General features: G+C 39.4%; 1 protein-coding gene across 2 annotated transcripts; it reads right to left on the reverse strand.

The window, feature by feature from the left end:
• Positions 1 to 258: 258 nt before the first annotated feature.
• Positions 259 to 23915, reverse strand: LOC125458004 (UAP56-interacting factor-like). Of its 2 annotated transcripts, none has more exons than XM_048542855.2 (10): positions 23646 to 23915; positions 17933 to 18076; positions 11713 to 11870; positions 10080 to 10192; positions 9728 to 9824; positions 5170 to 5228; positions 4494 to 4529; positions 3172 to 3243; positions 2376 to 2502; positions 259 to 1089 (listed from the first exon to the last, which is right to left on the reverse strand). In XM_048542855.2, the coding sequence occupies exons 1-10, from the start codon at positions 23704 to 23706 to the stop codon at positions 994 to 996; spliced, it is 963 nt and encodes a 320-aa protein (XP_048398812.1). In that variant the 5' UTR covers positions 23707 to 23915; the 3' UTR covers positions 259 to 993. The 2 variants fall into 2 exon arrangements, with proteins under 2 accessions (XP_048398812.1, XP_048398811.1); XM_048542854.2 differs by having other exon boundaries at positions 10080 to 10195; positions 23646 to 23913.
• Positions 23916 to 23948: the final 33 nt, after the last annotated feature.

Genomic DNA, 23948 nt, shown 5'->3' on the forward strand with positions numbered 1-23948 from the left:
GACAGAGGATTTTAAATTATTAAACGGTTAAGACAGAGGATAACAGCTCGTCCATTTTCAAAACTGGCAAGCTGTGATCAAATGTCCCAAGTCATATCTCCTGTTTTACAAGTGAGACAAATTAAATCTTTTAAACACTGCACTCATAATTAAAACTGAAAGTTCAAGCATCTGAATGTCTCAGTACAAGAACTTCACTCAGATGGTCCTATCTTTGTTATTGAGATTTAATACAAAAGACCCAAAAATAGTGCTTGATTAGTTGCTGCATAGCCACCTTCAAGGAAATCAAATGCTTTCCCATCTTTAATTTTCAAACATGGCATCTCATTTTCCCAGACCATATAAAGCATAATTTCACATCAACTCCAAATGTTAAGAAACCAACAACCGGAGTCCTGAATTATTACAAAGTTTCATTTTACATTGAGGTTTTCCGTAGCCACCTTTTGAGAATTCATATGGTGCTTTATGGTGAGTTGGACTGACAAGCTTGGAAAATATTTGCAATCACTAATTAAAAAGGAATTTCCTTTGGATTCTTTTTGATGAGACATCATTATGCCAACAGACTTAACCCTTGTTACAAAACTGTGAAACAAGCAAACTTGAATAAAAAAAAGTTTCTAGATCGAAACATTAACAAGTCTTCAAAAATACTGGATTTTAAGTTTGTGCTGGATTTAGATATTCTCTTCATCTAATGAATTGTTGCTTAAAATTAACAAACTTCAGTCTTTGCAATGAGACAATTTAAACAGATTGTTCAATGTCATCTCCAACTGCCATTCCTCAGGCAAAAGCAAAACTTTAAAACATAATTGGAATGTCAGCAGTTCTTCCATACAGTTACTGTACAATGATCCTTAAAGTACAGTAAAGTAGATCTGCTTATACGTGTATAGTGTCAGTTTGTAACAGCAAATCATTCATTCCATTGTTCCTGGAGCAGCTTCCCAACAATTCTGTCAGATGAAATGTCATTTGGCTCATTTAACCGACAGTCACAAAGCGTCCTCCTTTATTTGGTGTCTCTGCTGTTCTCTGCTCTTTGAGAATGGCAAATCGTTCATTTAAGGTAATACCAGTCTATAGGAAAATAAAATTATTTTGTGAGATATTTGTCAATGCATTCTATCTGCGTAACTATTTAAATTAACCAAAAGACGTTAATGTCGATAGATCAACTGGAACAGGTAACAGTTCTCATTTTATAATCCTTCCCTTCCTCTTCAAAATGCTTGCCCATGTTGAACCATGTTCCCAATAACCAGTAACTGCTATCTCATCCTATTCCCATTTTTCACATGGAAGCCTAGGTGCCTAAGGTAGGGGAGTTCAAGGCAAGGTGACAGGGTAAAGTTTTGTTTTAAAAAGAAGGAAAGAAGGTAGGCAACGTTTTTTTTAAAAACACAGGTTGGTTATGTATGGAATGAACTGCCAGAGAAAGTGGTAGATGCAGGTACAGTTACAACATTTAAAAGATATTAAGGTAAGTACATGAATAAGAAGTTTTTGGAGAGATAGGAGACAAACACAGATAAGTGGGACTAGTTTAATTTACAAACATGGTCGGCGTGGACTAGTTAGACTGGAGGGCCTGTTTCCATGCTGTATTACCCTATGACTAAATGGAATTTCACATACGCCCTAACATGGATTGCCCTTAATATCCATCTGCACATTTAACAGCTAGAAGATGCCACTTCAATTATTGTTTCCCTACTCTAGCAATACCAAGGCCATCCAGCAGAAATCAGTTAACGGAGTACAGGCTGTAATTACATTTTAGAATTTGTCTGGTACCCTTTTAGATCCACATATAAAGGGTGACTTTTGAGCTTTATCAAATCCTGAGAGGACAGATAAGGTGAAAAACCAAGGTTTTTTCTCCAGTGTAGGGAAGTGCAAAACAAGAGGGCGTAGGTTTAATATGATGGGGGGGGGGGGGGGGGGGGGGGGGGGGGAGAGATTTACAAGGGATCCGAGGGGCAACTTCTTCCACACAGGATGGTACATGTATGGATCTGACTGAAGAGACATTTAAGGAATACGTGGCACAAAAGAAAAACATCCAGTTTGGGCTACCTAAGTCAGCTTCTCCCCACTGCAGGATCCAGTAGTGTGCTATGTAATTCTCATAAAAATTAGACAATTGGGACTGCCCAAGGGAATAGATATACTATTCTACTCAAGTCCATAATAAATAATTTGCAATCAAATATCTGGATTGGTGTGACAAGTTTGATGTGCAGGCAGAAATTACTGTCAGAGTGCAGCATAAGATCTGCCATTGAAAAACTAGTTCGAACTGTGGTATTTCACAGCAAAAAAACTGAAATGAACAATATTAAAATCCTTTCGCAAATGTTTACCTGTCTTCCAACACTGTTGATATCAAACTCCAGAGGCACTCCTTTTGGTGGATCTTTCTTTTCATCTATTTCTTTTTTTACCGCAAATGGCACCAAAGAGGGACGCCTGATTTGGATCTGTTGGGAACTATGGAAAAATATTCATTATCAAACTAAATAAAACATGTTCTCTTACTTTTGGACAATAACCACTGTTCATGAGGGTGTAATTGAAAGAGATTGAAAGGAGTTGGTTTGCTCAGGTGGTCTGTAATGCAGAGTGATGCCAACAGCAAGGGTTCTATTTCCACACCCCAAGGTTACTGTGAAGGATTCTCTTCAACCTCTCCCTGTCTCAGGTTAAGCCATCACCAGTTGTCTCTCAAATGAGAGTGCAGTCCTATCATCTGGTGAGACTATGGCAAATTTAATTTAAAAAAAAACCATTTACTGACCCAAAAGGAGATATTAGCAGGGGTGAATAATTTTGTTGTTTACAAAGGTGGCTGGTTTTAAGAAGGTTCTTCAGACTATACAGTAAGATGGAGAAATTAAATGTGCAACATCCAGATCTCCTAAGATTAGCACATCTACCAAAGGTAGGGTGGAAGGAAAGAAATTTGCATAAATGCCAAAGGGATAGAGGAGTCACATAGCATTTGAAAATTCGCCGAGGAGGGTGTATGGAGCAATGCTGAAAAGAAAATAGATCTTAATGCGTTACATCAAATACATCAGTCTATTGTACTCCTGTATACAATAGCTAAACTCAATAGGTCAGAAAAGTAATAAAAATCAAAAGTAAAGAAATACAAACTCTGTATTTTTGGCAGATGGGTTCTGAATGGACACAGTCAAAATTCCTCCACTGCTAACGGGAATGCGACCTCTAAGATAGGAGAAACAGCTTTAACCAATCGTGTTTTCAAGTATGTATGTAACTAGCATCATATACATAATCATGAAATAATCTACTTTATTTCATTATATTCCAAAATATACTTTGCATTGTGCTTTCGAAAAATATCTGCCATTTCTGTCCACAAATGCATCCATGGAATGTTGCATTCATAGAAATATAAAAAACAAAAGCAGGAGTCAGTCACTTAACTCCTTGGGGTGACCGCACCATTCCATGGGATCATGCTTGATCTGATTACACCACATTCCTGCCCAGCCCTTTAACTTCCTTGCTGATTACTCCAACCAGGTGAGGATTGGTGATTGGCTCCTCTAATTTTAACTCCTTTGGTTAGTTGCATAAATGCTTTAACTTATTTTTAAGCAAGTAACAGGCACAATGGCTTGGTGGTTAGCACTGCTGCCTTACAGCACCAGGGACCTGGGTTCGATTCCACCCTTGGACGGCTGTCTGTGTGGAGTAGGCACGTTCTTTGTGTCTAAGCCTATTCCTCCAAGTGCTTTAGTTTCCACCCACAGTCCAAAGATGTGTAGGCTTGGTGAAATGGCCACTCTAAATCGCACATAATGTCCAGGGATGTGTAGATTAGGTGGACTTGCCATAGGAAATGCAGTGTTACAGGGAGAGGGTAGGTCTGGGTGGGATGGTCCTCAAAGGTTGGATGTGGACTCGATGGATGAATGGCCTGCTTCCACAGTGTAGGGATTCTACATTTAATTCAACGTAACTAAGCAGATCAAAAATGGAGAAGAGTTAATTCCAAGCTTTTCTTGGGTGACAGTGGAGATTGACTATCAAACGTGCAAAAATAACAATATATGCCTTTACTTTCAATTTATGCTTTTATTGGATGTGAGCATCACTAGCCAGGTCAACATTTGTTGTCCATGCTGAATTTACCTTGAATTGGGCAGCCTGGTAGGTCATTTCAGAGTGCAGTTAAAAATTTTGCTATACTCATTTGTTTCTAAATCCGCACTGAAATTTTAAATATTGAATAGAAAATATTCATTCATGTGTGAAAATAGCAGCTTCTTTCTATTTTAGGTTAACTAATTAAATTAAATTTTCAACTGCATAGTTTAAGCAAGACTCAATTACAAGTACCAACTTGCTTTGTTCCACACATACCACAACAATTATTCACTTATCCACCCAATAATGATTTTGCAACTGAGGATAACATTTTCACTAATCTTCACAATTTAATGACTTACTGGTCAAATGTAGTGGCACTAGAATCGGATAGCCACCTGAAAAATAAAACTTAAAATCAATTTCTATATTTTAAAAAGTTACATTCTTCAGTCATTTGCTGTGGCAGTATGCATTCTGAAATCAAGGTAAACAAAAGGGAAAACACTGACTTGTGGTCATTTCAGTTACCACAAATCATACAGCAATTTCTGATTGTAAGAACATGCTCATCAACAATTTTACTGGCTATCTTGCACAACTTGCTTTGAAGCACAGCAATATTGTCCATTAAAAAGACAAATGTTGTGGGGGGAAGCAAAGAGAGACTCGCAATTTCCACACTCCCTTTTTTTTAAGATTACAATAATCATCTTGCATGAGAATTACCACACAAAATACTCAAAGCAGCCCATACATCACAAACCTGATTGTTTATTATGGCCTTTTGCCTCTGAAAGAATCCAAAGACAGTAGCAGGAGACATAGGTTCTGAACTTTATCTACAATGGGTTTGAAGGTATCAACTCAAAACAAATGCACAGTTGCAATTTATAGCTATACCTAAATAAATGAAGCACAATCTTGAGATTCTCTTCAACATCAGGCTTAGTGTTGGAGTGTGAAAACATCATTGAAATATGGAAAGTCATCTTAAGCAGTTATTTTTTAAGCATCTAGTTGAGTTTTTAAACTTACATTTGTGTCCTTTTATTAGTAGCTGTTTCTTTCAACCCTTGTTCGGTTTGCATGTGCACCTGTATTTGATAGTACAGATCAGACAAGGATTCATTAAAAGCAAAAAACAATGAATTCTGGAAATCTGAAATAAAACAAGTGCTACGCGAAGTCAGTCAGTCTGATTGCATCTGTGCAGAGAGAAACTGTTAACGTTTGGAGTCCTATGACTTCTTTGGAACTGAAAGGAGCTGGAAAATGACAGTGTAAAGTTTTTTTTGTATTTTTGGATATAGACTGAAGTGGGAAAAAAGACTATTTTGAAAACAAAAGGATAGTGAAAGGGATGCCTGCTCTTCTTAAAAGCAGGAACTGATACTTCTAAGTGCTATTTACACTGCTGTTTGTTCAAGTGGGGAATGTTACTGTAGACAAGCTGGCACCAGGCAGAGTGCAGGAAGGGCAATTCAGCCTGCAACAAATAGTTTGCTGGTCTGTGGAACGACCAGTTGTTGGTGATAAAGGCATTCTGCTTACCATCAACTATGTATCAACACCAAGGTAAGAAGACTTCAGTTTTGTAGAAAGGGAGACACACTCTACAGTTTTTAAAAAAATCTAATGCCTGAAGAAAGCCGTTTTTTTTCCTCTCACCAGTTGCTGTAAGCTGCAAGATGCTAGACGCTTTTTAAGTTCTGAAACTTGTCACTATATCCCTCCTGCAAGAAAGTGAAAACACCTAGAGAAGACAGAAATCGAGGAGCAGAAATATTTGGCAAACCAATGGGATCAACGAGTAAACCATGGGGGCAGGGAGCTTGACCTACATTCCCCATCTTTCCCTCCACCCATAAAATCCATTTTTAAAAAATCTCTCTGTACGTGTGTGTAGGAGACGTTTAAGGGGATTAAAGTTTTAACCAGTGGGGTCATATGTCAGAACTTCATAGATTCTAGCTGTAAGTGAACAACTATTTACTTGTAATAAATAATCCTTGATAAGTACAGACACCTCTTCCATGCTTTCTATCAAACTGAGTATAAAAGGATAAAGATGTGAGGGAATTTCGTGTATTTTTATAAAATCTTTATCTTACAAAACAGAGCAATACTTAACTGTATCTATGCTTCCAAAACAAAAGTCAATTTTTTGCTCAAGTGGCCTACAGTGAACAAATATTCAATGTTTGTGGAAAATGTACTACTTTCTGAATTTGCACTAAAAAGGATTATTACTGTCAGAACCCTTTTAACAGGCTACAAAATTGACCTTAATTAATCTAATGAAAGAACACAAAGGAAGTGGAGAATAGTTAAGTTGTTGTACAAATCCAGTTTCGCTCATGTTCTTCAAAAAAAAATCTGTATTGATCCTCTAGATTTAACCTGTAAGAAAATAGTCAACATTGTTTGACCCTTACTGTCCTATAACGTTGCATAGCATTTCAAAACAGATCCAGTCTCCACCAAGTAGAACTGAGCAATAGCTGCAACCTGCCCATCACAACCTGCAGTCATATGAAGACTTATTCAAATTTATGAACTTTGCAGTGAGTGCAGGTATATAATAAACAAAGCCAAAGAAAAACAATGCCCAGATGTCAGATTTCGTACAAAGTGCAAAGGGTGAGATTCAACAACAACAAAAAAAAATCTATCTTCAGGTAGGCGAAAGGCCCAGTATGCTCAGAAAAGGGGGAGAAACTTAGTCAGAATTCACACTGCTAATCACTGTTCAGTATTGCTTCCAAACTGAAATGGATTAACTAAAATACCTTTGGTCATTGATGCATGGTAACTCAGTGGTTAGCACTGCTGCCTCACAGCACCAGGGACTCAGGTTCAATTCCACTCTTGAATGACTGTGTAAACTCCACACACATGCTCGGTGTCTGCGGGAGTTTTTTTCTGGGTGCTCTGGTTTCCTCCCGCAGTCCAAAGATGTGCAGATGAGGTGGATTGGCCATGCTGAACTGACCCATTGTGTCCAGGGATGCGTAGTTTAAGAGGATTAGCCATGGTAAATGTAAGGTTATGGGGATAGATTGAGTCTGTGTCTCGAAAGGATGCTCTTCGGAGGGTCTGTTTTGACTTGATGGGCTGCATGGCCTCTTTCCATCTCGTAGGGATCATATGATTCTTCTTATATGATTTTAAATTCAAGTTTCCACCACCAGAACAACTATTTGGGCAAAATATAAAAAAGGATATTCTCATGTTTTTGGTGTTGTACATGCATCAACACCATCAAGAAAGGATGAAAAATATTCAGGTAAGGAAGGACTGAAATGAAAAATCCAAACATAGTAGCAACGACCAGAAACTTGAATGTTACATCATCTAAGTGGACATACAAAAGTTATTCAAATCAAGAACAGTTTTCCAAAAAAAAGGTCACACCCTTGGGGATTTTCATTTGAAACTGACATTCAAAGCAAGTTCATTTAATTTCAAAGATTCATATTATCAATGTATAAATACAACATAGAAAGAGAAGTAGACCACAAGATAGAAGACCATTAAAATATTGCAGAGCAGAGTTAGGCCATTCAGCCCATCAGGTCTGCTCCACAATTTGATCATGGGTGATATGTTTCTCAACCCCCTTCTTTTGCCTTCTCCCTATAGCCCTCAATCCCCTTACAAATCGAGAACCTATCTGTGGCTTACATACACTCAGTGGCCTCATTCAGCCTATTAAGCCTGCTGTGCTATTCAGTTAAATCATGGTTGATCATCTTCCTCAATGGCCCTTTCCCACACTATTTCCGTATCTGTTGATGTAATTAGTCTCCAGAAATCCAATAATTTCTGGTTTGAACACACTCAGTGATTGAGCTTTCACAGCTCTCTGGAATAGACAGCTCCAAAGATTCACCACCTTCTTAGTGAAGAAATTCCTCTTCATTCCAGTTTTAGATGAGTTACCCATCATCTTGATATTATCTCCCTGGCTCGAGATTCATCCTCAAGGGCAAACATCTTCCAAGAGTCACCCCTCATTCTACAAAACTTGAATGAATATAGATCATGTCTGCTCAATGTGTCCCCATAAGAATATCCTACCAGTCCATGGAGTATAGAGATAACAAGGTGTAGAGCTGGATGAACACAGCAGGCCAAGCAGCGTCAAAGGAGCAGGAAGGCTGACGTTTCGGGCCTAGACCCTTCTTCAAAAATGGGGGAGGGGAAGGGGGTTCTGAAATAAATAGATAGAGACGGGGGAGGCGGATCGAAGATGGATAGAGGAGAAGGCAGGTGGAGAGGAGACAGACAGGTCAAAGAGGCAGGGATGGAGCTACAGGGATACACTGAATAGGCTGTGGCTATTTTCCCTGGAGTGTGGGAGGCAGCGGGGTGACCTTATACAGGATTAAAAAATTATGATGGGCATTCATCGGGTGAACAGATATGGTCTTTTTCCCCCAGAGTGTGGGAGTGCAAACTTAGAGGGCGTAGGTTTAAGGTGACAGGAGAAAGATTTAAAAGGCATCTAAGGGGCAACTTTTACACACAGAGGGGGATGCGTATAAGAAATGAGCTGCCACAAAGTGGTGGAGGATGGCACAATTACAACATTTCAAAAGCATCTGGATGGGTATATGAATAGGAATGGTTGAGAGAGATATGGGTCAAATGCTGGCAAATGGGACTCGATCAATTTTGAATGTCTGATCAGCTTGGATAAGTTGAACCAAAGGAACTTTTTCCATGCTGTACAACTCTATTACTCCAAGTAACATAGGCAAAAGAGAGAATGCATCATCTGAGGAAGGACAAACTCTAAAATTGATAGGAGAAAAATGGTCATTCTTTATTTTATGATATTGGATGTATCTTTGAAAATTATTTTCATAAGACTGCCCAAATTGAGCTTCCAGAGTGTTATGGACCAGATCATAACCTATCAAAAAGATGCCTTGACCCTAACCTTTTCTTATCTTCAAGGCAAACATAAAGTGCCTATTCCAGATGCAATGTGACCGGTCAAACTACTCAACACTAAAGTAAAGCACAATTTATTTCAACACTAGTTAAAATGCAACCAGAGAGGAACTTAGAATAACAGCTGTCTTGGAAAACTTAATAGAATAATATATACAGTAATGACTAATTATCTATCCCAATATAGTAACATCCCAGAAATAGATCCCTTGACGAAAATAGGAAAATTCAGACAGAGATTCTCACATACAGTTCTCCAAACTAGGATGAAAACATCAAGAGAAAATTCAGAGAGAGTAGCTGCCAGGAAATATGTACCGAAACTTCCAACTCCAGTCTTGATGCTACTGAAAACTCAGAACCCAGAGAATTCCTAACCTAAGACAGCTGGCTACACCCACTCAAAAACACGAAGGCCTCCCGAGCTGTTCACTCAAGTGGTATTAACTAGTCAAGCTCTGCACCTCTTGTTCAATTTTGCTCTTAAAAAGAAACCAGGACAAAAACAACCTCTTAAAGTTATAGCTGTTATTGTCTCTATTATCAATGTATATTCATGATACGCTTAGTGAACAAAATATATTTCCTGAAATGGAGATGTTGAGCTATTTCTTTCAGGTGAACTTTTCCATACCTTTAGGCCTCTTCTGAAAAGAAATGTAGCTTGTCGCACTTCTTTGTTTTGCTGTATCTTTGCTGGAGTCCTGAAGGAATTGGTTTGTACTGGGTTCCTGAAAATCATATTGTATGAAAGTTTGTGACTGAAAGGACATAACCTTAGAGAATGATAAATCTAAATCATGTTTGCTTTAGTCCTAATGAAATGCAATTATTTCAGGTAGTTTTCATAGTTTCTCTGTATTTCCTTTAGTTACAGTAACATTTGTGTTTCCAACGTGCTGGAATTACTTTGGCCTTTATGCTCCATTATTAAACAGTGCCTCCCTACACTCACCATCTTAAACTTGACACTTAAATCATCTCACCTGCTCTTCAGCTGGATTGAATGCTTCAGCGTTGGCATGCATCTCCACTGTTCTTCATTCTGTCTCAGTACTGACATGGTGCTCTGAAGCGGAGCTCTTGACCTCTGTCCAGCCTGCTGAAATCATTTAGAAGAAATCAACACCAAATACAGACAGCCTAGAGGAGAGGGTTGGAAGAGTGAAGGGAGGAGAGAGATGAAATCAGATTTCTTATAAAAATCAAACCTCACACCAAAATATATCAAATTACACAAGTTCGAATGGGTATCCAAATGTACATTTGCTTCATATTGTGATTGATTTAATTTCACCTTGCATGTATCCATTTGTTTAAGGACTTGGCCTTATCAGTAGAAGAAATGTGTCTTTTAAGAATGCTTGATATGAAATTAGTTGATCCTTACATTGATAACTCACAGCTATTTCCTATCTGATTTTTCATTTAGTTCTCTTTTTACACCAGTTTATTTAAGTACTGCAAGTTACTATTGCATACAGTAATGCAATGATTATGCCACTAGATTAGTGATTCAGATTTTGTGTTACTGCTTATAAAAAGCAAACTGGTTCACCAATTGACAGTAAAAATTTTGAGGGAGTGAAAATTCCATATAAAAGCAAGTCGGTTGGAACAGAAACTGCCATATTTAAATCTATTATGGTCTGGATGTGACACCTTGGTCTTACATTAATGTGATTGATTTAACTAGCCTTTGAAGTAGCCCAGTAGGCCACTCGCCTTAAGAAATGCCCCATAACATTCTCAATAATCACCAATATTAACGGCCAGCAAATAAAAGCAGCACCCACAGCCCAAGGACTGAGTGAAACTTGCGTCGTAAATTCAGTAGAATCTAGTCACATAATTCTTGGCTCTAAACACAGTGCCATCAAAATGATTCAGAAAAACTAAATATTCCACAATTGGGATTAGCACCCATTAAAAAGGCATGGCAAAAACAGAACCAACATTAGCCTGGGTTCCCACTCAAATCGTTCAAAACTACTGTGGCTGGGAAGCAAAGATTGTGAAAAACAGGCAAGGAAGAATCAGTTTTGACTCGAATATCTCGTGTTGTGCCGACTGCTGGTATCATCTGGACAAAGTGTCTAGTACGCATTACAGCAGGCAGTCAAACAAGTGACATACTGGACATATGAAATTTAGATTTTTGACAGCAACAAGCTGTTTATCTTTAATATTCCCTGTCAAATTATACAGGATCATCTCAATTGACAAATGCATCTCTTAGTAACTGAATGCAATAATTAGTGCAAAGACATTTTGCTCAATTGCTGTCATTGCAAATTATGGAGATCAAACCAGGTGGCTACTGAAAAAAATAAACACCAACGGCTCTTCTCGCTTCACTCAGTGAATCTCCTATGACTGGCTCATCAGGAATTTCAAACCATCTTTGTTTTAAAACAGGCTAAACCAATTTAAAGATCAGATTTGCAGCAAAGCAGAACACCATAATACCTGAGTTTTTTTAAGAGGTATCTGGTGGATGATTGTGACTGAAATCTATCGATCATTTAAATATGCAGATTTTAAACACACAATTGTTCTCAACAACTGAATGGATCATAAACAGTAAATGCAAAGCAATGAAACCCTGTAAAATTTTACCTTCCGACTTGGTGCTCCCCTGTTCAATGGGTTGATCCACTTCCGTAGCGTTAAAGCCTTCCTTGCTGCCAGGCCAGTTATTACACCATGAAACCGTCGCCGCCATGGACCAGAACCTCTCCTCTTTCCAACAGGTACCTGTCTATTTACAGCTGTTCCTGCAATGGTTTATGACAATTGCTTATTTAAACATTGAATTTTTTATCTTTATGCTCAGCTAAATATGACATGTGAAGACCTCTCAGGATAAATATTGAAGTTTTTTTAAAACAGTTCACGTTACAGAAGAGCAAGTTCAAATACAAGGGAGGATAAATCTCTGGGACCTGATCTAATAAATTCCAGAACACTGTGAGAACTAAGGGAGGAAATTGTGAGGCCCCTTGCAGAAATATCTACATCATCTATAAGTAGAAGTGAGACTCTGATGACTTGGGGAATGGTTAATGTTATGTGTGTTTTTAAGAAGTGTTGTAAGGAGAAACTGGGGAATTATAGACCTGTGAGTCTGACTTTGGTTGTAGGTGATTGTAAAAGATAGGACTCATGGACATTGAGAGGCAGAAATTGATCAAGGATAGTCAGTATGGCTTTGTATCAGGAAAATTGTGTCTCACAACCTTGACTGAGTTTTTTTGTAGAAGTTACCAAAGCGATTGCTGGGGGCAGAGCTGTCGACATTGTTCACTTGGACTCAAGTAAAATTTTGACAAGGTTCCACATGGTGGACTAATTAGTAAAGTTAGATTACATGGGATTCAAGGTGAGCTTGCCAATTGGATCCATAATTGGCCTAATGGGAGGAGACAGTGTGATGGTGGGAGAGGGTTGCTTTTTGGACGAGAAGCCCATCACCAGTGGCCTTCCACAGGGATCAGTTCTGAGTCCTCTTCTGTTTGTCATTTACATGAAAGGATTCAAAGGGGTGGTTAATAAGTTTGTGGATGACACCAAAATTGGTGAGATGGTAGACAGTGAAGAGGGTTTTCTAAGATTACAAAGGAATCTTGATCAAATGGGTCAATAGGCTGAGAAATCGCAGATGGAATTCAATTTGGACAAATGCAAGGTATTGCATCTTGTTAAAACAAATAGGAGCAGGACTTATACAAATAAAGGTAAGGCCTTGGAAGTGAAGAAGAGGGACCTAGGGGTTCAAGTACATAATTCTTTGAAGTTTGCATCACATACAGACAGGATGGTTAAACAGGTGTTTGGCTTGCTTGCTTTTGTTGCTCAGACCTTTGAGTAGAAGAACATAAAACACAGGACATCGGACATTACAGCACAGGCCCTTCAGCCCATGATGTTGTGCCGAACTTTTGTCCTAATCCTAAGTTCTATCTAACCTCCACCCTTACCTTATACTACCATCCATATTCCTATCCAATAGCCACTTAAATGCCTGATGAGGCTGACTCCACTAGCGTTTCCGGCAATGCATTCCTCCCTCTGACGTCTCCCCGATATCTACTTCCACTCACTTTAAAACTATATCTCCTTGTAAAAGCTACCTCCATCCAAGGAAAAACTCCCTGATATCTATGCCTCTGACCATTTTGTACACGTCTATCAAGTCAGCTCTCATCCTTCTCCGTTCTAAAAAGAAAAGTCCTAGCTCTCTCTCAACCTTTCCTCGTAAGACCTTCCCTCCAATCCCGGCAACATCCTGGTAAATCTCCTCTGCACCTTGTCCAACGCTCCACATCTTTCCTGTAATGAGCTGAACAGAACTGGTCACAATACTCCAGATGTGGCCGAACCAGGGTTTTGTATAGCGGGAGCAAAACTTCATGGCTCTTGAACTTAATACCTCTATTAATGAAAGCTAACAGACCATACACCTTCTTAACAACTCTATCCAGTTGGGTGGCAGCTTTCAGGGAACTGTGGTCATGAACCCCAAGATCGCTCTGCTCCTCCACACTGTCAAGAATCTGTTAACTCTGCATTCTGCTTTCAAGTTTGTCCTTCGAAAATGAATCACCTCACACTTTTCAGGGTTAAATTCCATCTGCCACTTCTCAGCCCAGCTCTGCATCCTATCAATGTCCCTTTGTAACCTAGAACAGCCACCCGCACTATCTACAACTTGACCCACCTTTGTAACTTCTGCGAACTTACTAATCCACCCTTCCACTCCTTCATCCAAATCATTGTCAAATTTTTTTGCAGCTCGCTGAAGTCTATTCTCAGGAAGCAGCGACTTCCCTGATGCAAATCTTGGCTACATCAGCCAATTAGCATCAGCGGTCTGCTGGCCAGTTCTGGACACTTGCCTTCAGTAGAACAAAGGGGGAATCTCTGAGGTCGACTGTCCGGAACAATCAGCTTCACAACTCAAGTTCTCTGCCATGCACTTGCCTTCATTTGAAGGCAGACTGTGGCTTGCTGAAATCTACTATCGGGAAGCAGCATCTGCACTGAGGCAAGTCCTGACCACATCAGGTAACCAGCAGCAGCGCTCGGCTGCCCAGTTGCAAGAGTCGGGAAGTCATGCGGAGGTTGTACAAGACTGATGGAGTAGAAATGCGTCCACTTCTGATCACCCAGTTGTAGGAAGGATATTATTAGGCTAGAGAGTGTTCAGAAGAGATTTACACAGACGTTGCCAAGTATGGAAGGTACGAGTTACAAAGAAAGGCTGGGTAGACTGGGACTTCTTTCACTGGAGTGTAGGAGGTTGAGAGGTGACCTTATGGCAGTGTATAAAATCATAAGGGGTATGGATAGGGTTAATGGTAGGTGTTGTTTCCCTAAAATGTTGTATTTCAAGACTAGGGGCATATTTTTAAAGTAAGAGGAGAAAGATTTAAAAAAAAGACATGGGGGCAAAGTTTTTATACAAAAGATTGTTCGAATGTGGAATGAACTTCCTCAGGGAGAGCTGGATGCAGGCACAATGTTTAAAAGATACATAGGTAAGTACATGCATAGGAGGAGTTTGGAAGGATACGGGCCAGGCGCAGGCACATGGGACTAGTTTAGTTTGGAACTATGCTTGGCACAGACTGGTTGGACCAAACGGACTGTTTCCATGCTGTATGACTAAAATACGCTGATCTGATAGTTTAGGAACAAGGGAGTGCCTCACTTTCTGAGAATGTACTCTCATATAGCCCATCATTTGATGTCTTCTTAAACAGGAATGGTCAACGTGAACTCAATGTTTGTTGTTCGATGCCGTGGACCAAAGTAAATAGAACTAAATAATGACCACGTGCACTAATTATAATTCAATGAACAAATTTATATCAATCCTGTCCATTCTATAGCAGACTGAGAAGCAAATCCAAGATCATCAAGACAAAAAGAATCTTTAAACTTTAAAATGATGAACTCATGTTATGGTCCAGTAGAGCTGAGTAATTTTTTTTTTCTTTTCTAGACACCCAAAAACCTAATTATTTACCAAAAAGGATAAAGTCACAAAGCTCATGAATTAAACTAAATGAATTTTACTATACGAAAGAAAACAAAGAACAACGAACACTAATAACAACACCATCTTAAATAGTCAGTTACATGAAATAAATTGAAAATACACTGAACACAATTACTTAAATTCTAAACGCAACTTGTCAATTCAAAATTTCCTCCTACATGGTTAAAGATATTTAATTATGTCAGATTAACCACTTGATCTGTGTATTGCTTCAAGGACTCATTCAAAAAGTTGAGATTTCTTGTGCCTTCCACGTGCTTCTGGCAAGGTTGATATTGAAAATCTCCACAAATGGCCACACAGACTGCCAGATCAACAGGGACACTCTAATATGCCAAACCGATTCACCTCTGGTCAGAATTCAAGTGTTTTGTAAACAATGGCATGTTTTTTAACTTTGGGTAAAGAAGTTAAGAACTCTCACCGTCTTCCTCCCTTTTTGTGTAAGGTTCTAGAATCCTATGCATTTTCATTGAGTCCTTCAATTATCAAGATTTTCAAATGCTTTTGGCTCACACACAGCAACTAAAATTAATTCCCTGCAGCCAGCTTGTTCTAAATCAAACTGTTTGAATACAAAACCACACATACATAGTAATCTAATCAACTACAAATAACTTGTTGTTCATCCATTGCTTTTTAAAAATAAAAAAAATCACTCAGTTCCCAGTCAGCTTGGTCACATATTTCCTGAAAGTGAGTTGTAGTTCACTAATCATCTTTTAAGAACAAGGTTACTAAGCAAGAGATGACTAACCCAACTAATAGATTTCTCCCCAAATGCCCCTGGTTGTCACGTAAAAGCTTGTCACCAATGCTAATTTCAAAACTTTAAAAAAACCGCAAAACAATGCAGTATTCCAGTGTTACAGCAACTTTACTAAACTTTAGGGGCGGCATGGTGGCTCAGTGGTTAGCACTGCAGCCTCACAGAGCCAGGGACCCAGGTTCGATTCCCACCTCGGGCGACTGTCTGTGTGGAGTTTGCACATTCTCCCTGTGTCTGCGTGGGTTTCCGTCGGGTGCTCCGGTTTCCTCCCACAGTCCAAAGATGTGCAGGCTAGGTGGATTGGTGATGCTAAATTGCCTGTAGTGTTCAGGGGTGTGTGGGTTATAGGGGGATGGGTCTGGGTGGGATTCTTCAAGGGGCGGTGTGGACTTGTTGGGCCGAAGGGCCTGTTTCCACACTGTAGGAAATCTAATCTAATCATGACACTCATAAACCAATTTCACCGCAATCAGATAAAAGCACAATATGGTGTGGCTACTGGAGATTTGAAATAAAAACAATGTTGGAAACACTCAGCATCTGTAGAACATGCAGTGTTAATGCTTAAGAATGCAACAATACCCTTCTTCTAAACGACTTCTTTTTTATTCCCTCCACACTGAGTGCCTTCATAAGTCAAATGATGCACAAGAAATGTCTCAAGGCCTCAAGCCTAAAATTCGCTTTGAATTATTAGTTAATCCAGATTCTCCCCTGTCAAATACAAATTTTCTTCATCCTCCCCACATATTCAACTCATATTATAAAATCAGTTGGATGATTGGCAGGAACATTGTAACATATTCTCAACATAGTTCTACAAAACCTAAGATTTAGTAGCTTCCAGAGCCTGTTTATCCATCTCAAGAATTCCTGTTGACTGTAATGCTAAGCTCAACTGACATCCATGTATGCACCTTCCAGCAGTGAAAAACGGTCATGGGCAGGACAGGTTTGCTTTTTTTAAAACCACCTTTTGCTCAAAGCTAACTGATAAACTTTAAAATTGTGGCATCTGCGCTGACCAATATAAGCAAAACTACCCCACTAAGCTAAGAGCAAACCTGGAATTATTTTTAATAGGCAGTTAAGTTACAGACATGAACTCTGAGCAAGGATTTTAGAAGGGAACTTTTTGATAATTAATCAAAATCCACAGGACTGCTTATACAGCTTGAGGGGCAACAATCCACATAAATCTTGGGCAAGCCAAGTAGGCAGGCTTCCATAGGTCATTGTAGCCTGTATGGAGATTAAACACGTCAAATGAGTTAGCCAACCTGAACAAGACGACATCATAATTCTTTTATTTCACTCAAGGGTTCTGTTTAAAATGCATTTTAATTTTTTCCGTCAATGTATTAAGAAGAGCATTGATACAGAGATTACATGCAAGGAAAACAAGATGAATCCAGACATAATTGTTTTTTAAAAATTATACAAACTTCAACTTTGACAGAATAAATGACCAAGTGCCCAACTGTGCTTAACTCTCATATGCTCCAGCATTCCAGGGAATTCTCGGCTTACTGTTTAAAATTCGTTTGTGGGAGTTAGGCGTCGCTGGCCAGCATTTATTACCTGCCCCTAGTTGCATTTAAGAAGGTGGTGGTGAACTGTCTTCTTGAACCGCTACAGTCCACCAGCTGTGGGTTGCCCGCAATGCAATTAGGGAGGGAATTCCAGGATTTTGATCCTGCAACAGTGAAGCAATAGTGACATATTTCCAAGTCAGGATGGTAAGCAGCTTGGAGGGGAACTTGGAGGTAGCGGTGTTCCCATCTATGTGCTGTCTTTGTCCTTCTAGATGGAAGTGGTCAACAGTCTGGAAGATAATCGCTGAGGATCTTTGGCAATTTCTGCAGTGCATCATGGTAGATAGTGCACACTGCTGCTACTGAGCATCGATGGAGGAGGGAATGGATGCAGTACCAATCAGTGCGACATTTGTTCATGACAAAACATACGGTGGACTGAATAGGAACTTCATAAAGTTCTCAACTTACCAAATCGCTGTGGAATTCCACTCCAACTGCTTGATCTCTTCTGTTGCATTTTGAATTGGAGAGATCCATTTAACGCCCGTTTTCCCTTCAGTGGCAGAGGTTTCTTTACATTCCGCTGTTGTTTATTCAGTTTAATTATATCATCTGTTGTACCATAACATAAAGTCAAAGGATGCTTTGGAAGTCAATTGTACTCAATGAAAAGAACGGTTTTGAAAGAACCAACTAAGTAACAGCAGCTGTCTTAAAATCAAGTATCTACACGGCACCAGAGGGGCTGCCACAAACAACTCCTCTGTTTTGAGCTGGCAAGGGGAGAGGCAATCTACTGAGGTTCTTGTACCAACTTGAAATACAACAGTGATGGTCAAGTGAGGAAAGCATCAGGTTTGGCTGTGATACCACTCAAAACTAAAGCAACCAGGGAAATGCTCAAAGTTAAAGTTTGCATAAAATAAGTGGCATCTTAGGGGGCATGCGCTGGTGCAAGAGGAGTCATTTCCACAAAAATCAGTCCCTTCAGGAAAATGGAAGAAAAAAATTGGGAAAATAAAAATAATTCCATGCAATTTTTGTCAAAGCCAAGAAGCTTATTCTCCAGATCCAGATGATGAGTAATAGAAATGTAAAATACTTTACAGATTTATACTTAAACATTCTAGTTTGTTGAACGAGAACATCTGAAAACTTCTAACCACAGTTGAGATGGGACTTTTTAAAAACAGAAATTTCTGCACTGGAGTCTGTTCTATTGTTGTAAATATCAGCAAAAGCACAACCATGTCACATCACTTGGTTTATGATCAAAGTTTCTTGTACTAACATAATTCTTGGACCTCCCTGAAAGTTTGAGGGAAACTTGCTCCCATCTTCAAGTAACAGAATTATTCCCTTGCTAGCACATTGTAGTTGCACCACATCACAGTTCAACAACTCAAAACACAAAGAAACAACTCCTGATCATTAAGCAAAGACATCTGTTGAAAATTATGCATACATAGAAGCGTCAGTTGGAGGCAGGAATTCACCACAACTTGTGATGTACCAAAAGGTGTATTTCTAAACACAAATGCCATTTAATTGATAACCTGCCATCAAGGATCACTGAAACCTTGCTCAACTAGAAACTTATAAAGACATGAGAAATGTGACTGAACTTTTGGTCATTACTATTTCAGAGCTGTAATTATAACAAGATGTGCTGGTTCATACTCACCTTCGGGCCTCTCAATTGAAAACAACAGAACATCTCTAAACCATCTGAGAGTTGTCAGAGAACAAAGTTTGTCTCAAACCTGATGTTCCCTGTTATATTCCAAACAGCTATAAAGATGACTTAAAAGAATCTCAAATTAAAAATCAAGAAATCATATACAGTTCAGAAAAGGGGGGGGAAAAAAGAGCTTCAAACAACCACTGGCACACCTCTGGGAACTAGTTGCAGGCTAAAAAATATGGTGTAAAATTTCTTGCTTGCTCTTGAACTGAATATTTCTTTGCAGTGCGATCACCCAATGTGACAACTGAGTTTGAGGTAAAAGATCTACATGACTTGTGAATAAGCAGTTTTAGTGATAATTGGAATGGAGGTACACAGACCCACTATTATTTACTTACATCAGAATAGGTTAAAAGTTATGAAGAACTTACTCCTGTTTCAACGTCTGAAGGTAATGCAATGTCAAGACTAATTAAATGTCTAAGTAACCATCAATAAATATCCACATTTGTATAGGATTTACTACCACATCATGGCACAATGGAGTACTGCTTAAATTTTATTGGCATAAAGTACAAACTGATTTTCAATAAAAAGCAATAGCCTCAAAATATTCACAGAGATAGTAGGAACTGTCGATGCAGGAAAATCTGAGATAACACAGTGTGAAGCTGGATGAACACAGTGGGCCAAGCAGCATCAGAGGAGCAGGAGAAGGATCCGAGGAAGGGTCCGGTCCTGAAACATCAAGCTTTCCTGCTCGGCCAGCTGGGCTACTACAAACCTATCACTTCCAATCTAACCTAAAATTGATTCTTGCTACTACATTGCCTTGCCAGGATTTCTGCGGTACTGCCTCCTCTAAAATTTCTGCCTGACTGTTTTTCATTCAGTACTGCACCATGGATTTGTATGACAAGTATTCAACAATTTGCTTCTTGATAGACTGCACAAAGCTTAATCTTTGAATTTTTACACTGGGTAAGCACAAAATATAAAAATGCACAATGCATTTTTATATTTTGTGCTTACCCAGTGTAAAAATTCAAAGATTAAGCTTTGTGCAGTCTATCAAGAAGCAAATTGTTGAATACTTGTCATACAAATCCATGGTGCAGTACTGAATGAAAAACACAGTCAGGCAGAAATTTTAGAGGAGGCAGTACCGCAGAAATCCTGGCAAGGCAATGTAGTAGCAAGACCTAATTTTAGGATAGATTGGGAGCAATATAATCCCAATGCTATTTAAACCTTGAAAATAACAAAAATGCATATTAGTTTGCACTATGTAAAGCAGAAATGGCAGCAAACAAAAGCAATAGGAGTCTAAAAACCAGTAACCAAGAACGGTTAGAATTTACTCTTCCGGACCAATACAGGACAATGGGCAGCAAGACTCCACCATTAGTTCATGGTAATCTCTTTTGCTTCAGCCCAGGTTCCCACCACTGAAGGTCATCCCCTTAAGTGGGCTAAACCAGGTCTTTATTGGCCAGCCAGCGGTGTCTATTTGATCGCCATTCTGGCTGGGCATGCATCTGTACGGCAAAATAAATGCCCTACCAGTCTCAGTCATCTCTCCCTGGCATGATGTTCTGTAAGTCTTTTATCAGTAATGTATAGCATTTCAATGGTAATGTTGTCTCTCCTAGTGATGCCCAGGAAGCTCTCACTGGTGGAACAAGTACAACTTAAATAATATTTTGCTGTTCTCTTCCACATCTCACCAGCACCGACTGCAACTGTTTCTACAATGGACATGTAGAATTACAGTTTCCTGGTCATGTTGATGGGAGTGGATGCCCACAGCACGTTGAGTCTCCGCAAGACCGATGCTGCTTTCCTGGTTCTCATTTAGATGTTCTCTACATCATCCTCTTGGAGACATTACTTCCTCGGTAGGTACTGGAGGTCCTCCGGTGCCTGATGCTAATGTAGGGCATTGTTGCTATTCAGACAGCATTAATCTGGTTTCTCACAGCTGATACTTAAATAAACCCTACTGCCACTACTCTCAAGACTGGTGATCATCGTGCAGCTTGCAATTCTTTAGCTAGCAAGGTACTGTCATCCATGAAACCCAGATCTGTCACCTGGTGGTGGTGACACAGGATGTACATGATGCCACCCACCATAGCCTTTCTCATGACAAAATTAATAACTGAGGAAAACAAGGAATAAGGACAGAATTTTATGATTATGTTGAAGGCATCTGTAATGCCCATGCTGACCTTGACGCAGAAGCTGGGAACTGCACAATAAAGCTTTGAAGATGTTTATGTACTGCTCCAGGATACCATATTGTCTTGTGATGTACTAGAGGGACTGGCTGGATAATGGATGGACAAAAGCCCTTTTGAAATTAATTAAGCTGATAATAAATGGTTTCTGGTATTTTAAGGTATGGTCTCCAAAATGATTCTAAACAAAATGATCTGCTTTGCTAAAAACTGCCTGTTCTTCACAAGTGCACTGTCTATTATGCTTTCAATCTGTTCAGGAGCACTGTGCTGAAGACCTTACCAGATACTGAAAGTAATATTTCAGGAAATGCAGGGTTTCAGGAATAGGATGGCGGAGGGGGTGTGATCTGGATGGGATGCTTTTCAGAGGGTCAATGTGAACTTGATGGGCTGAATGGCCTGCTTCCACACTGTAGGGATTCTATGATTATTTTGTCCTTGGTTTATGTTGGATTTCCATGAAGAACGTGAATCAATGGATTTACTTCAAATCACCAAAGTAACCTCAGCATGTCAACATACAAATCATAATTGAAGGAAGAACAAATTTACAAGGAAACTTCTCTCATTGTAATCTCCCAAGAGAAAGATGAAACATAGTGCCTGCACAAGTACAATTCTGTTGTCATGCCTTATTTCCACATTCAATCATGTTCCAAGCAAGCACACAGTCAACACAAAAACACAGTATATTGCATGTTCTATTTGAAGTAATCTACGAAAGCGTAGTATGGACAGAGAATAAAAAACAAGAATAATTAATCCTTTTCAGCTTGGTAGGCCCTTACTATGGAATGCTGCAAGGATCAATGCTTGAGCACAACTTTTGCAAAGTTGCAATCATGAGTTTGGATCAAACAACGAGATGTATTATGTTTGCTGACAATGCAAGATTAGGTGGCAAAGCAAGTTTAAGCTTCAAGGAGGACAATTTACAGAAAAAAAGTCCAGAGGTTACATGTTAAACAGGTGGGAAACTGTTCAGTATGCAAAAATCTGAAATTATTTGCTTTGACAGGAACAGATAAATTTATTTTCAATATGTGAAAAACCAACAACTGTTGGTATTGAGAGAGATCTAGATGCCCTTGTTCAAGAAACAAAATGTTAATATGCTAGCATAGCAAATAAATAGGAGACCAAATAGTATGCTGACACTTTTTTTGGCAAAGGGTTGGAGTAGAAAGGAAGCCTTGATACAGTTGTACAGGGCTTTGGCAAGGCTACACCTCGAGCACTGTATAGTTTTGGTCTCTGTACCTGAGGAAGATTAAATTTGCTTCAGAGCGAGTGCAATCAACGTCCATAGTGTTGATTCTGGTACAATTAGGTTGGCTTAAGAGTCAAATTGAGGAAAATTTGCCGATTCCTCTAGCGTTCAGAAAAATGAGAGGTGATCTCAAGAAAATAGAATCCTAAGAGAACTGGGAACAGCAATTTTGAAATACATGGAAACAAGGAAGCAGTGTTATGAGGATAAGGGAAAGACATTTCAAACAAAGACGGAAAGAAAAATCTTCACTCAGATTGTGCATTGGGCTGCAGCTGCTTGAATTGGACAGCAAAGTGGAGTTACAGCAAGGATCTGCCGTGGTCCATTAGTTGCTAAGCTCATTTGCATCTTTCACTTACGTCTTAGAAAATTAATAAAAACAATAAATATTATTTTCCTGAGCGTAACTTTCAGCATTAAAAGTCAAACAAAGTCAGTGAAGAAAACCGTTCCATGTCAATTCTTCAAAAGTTATTTTTTCAAGGGAGTATCGGATTGAATGGTTTGGGGGAGTGAAGGGAAAATATTTAGGCGATTTACATATACAGCCCAACTATTCTCAAAGTTGCTCATTTTAAAGTCCCAAACAATTAAGCACAAGGTAATGTGTTCTACAATATCACGTTTAATGTTATGTTTTGCATTGTTTATATCACAATACAACTACCCGAACGCGTAATACAATGCAAAACGAAACTGATCAATCCCAGGATTACAGGAAGGAAGATCTATATTTTGTTGATTTTAGTTATGTACGTAAATCGTCAGTAACACAAGGTTTCGGTGGACGAGTTCACATCTCGCCACATGAACCGGCCACGCACACCGCCCTCCCTTTGCCACTAACAGCCCTGTGTCCGTCCCTAGCTCCGGACGCTGTCCAGGCCAATGGCGCGGTTACTCACACATTTACCCTGGACCGAACATCAATCCCCACGTAGAGTTTAAAAAGTTCAACGGCTGCGCGCCCCCACTTACCAAGAGACATGTCAAGCTTGTCAGGCCAAGTATCTCCCAGTGCCGCCACATTCCGGTTCATGGTGACCGTGCCGCCGATTTCCCATCAGCCGCCACGTTTACGTTCAGCGCCTACCTCATCACGCAATCTCACGTTACCTTTGTTTTATTTCTCTCCGTTCTCAAACTGACTCTAAAGTGGATACCACACTCTCCACGGGTTGATGAAAGGTGCTCCTGCTTAAATTATCACATTGAGCGATATAAGTTTGTAAACCTCCTTAAATTATTTAAGAATATTCCATGTGGTGGGTAGCACGATTG

The sequence above is a fragment of the Stegostoma tigrinum genome, chromosome 14 (genome assembly GCF_030684315.1).
Source record: "Stegostoma tigrinum isolate sSteTig4 chromosome 14, sSteTig4.hap1, whole genome shotgun sequence".
NCBI classification, from domain to species: domain Eukaryota; kingdom Metazoa; phylum Chordata; class Chondrichthyes; order Orectolobiformes; family Stegostomatidae; genus Stegostoma; species Stegostoma tigrinum.

Bases quoted from the DNA above. Each gene is read 5' to 3' on its own strand.
- LOC125458004 (XM_048542854.2), bottom strand. From the start codon at position 23,706: ATGAACCGGAATGTGGCGGCACTGGGAGATACTTGGCCTGACAAGCTT. The intron at 18,077-23,645 runs GTAAGTGGGGGC...ATGGTACAACAG, and splicing joins CAAGCTTGACATGTCTCTTG to ATGATATAATTAAACTGAAT. The intron at 4,530-5,169 runs GTAAGTTTAAAA...TTTATTTTTCAG, and splicing joins ACTAATAAAAGGACACAAAT to GTGGCTATCCGATTCTAGTG.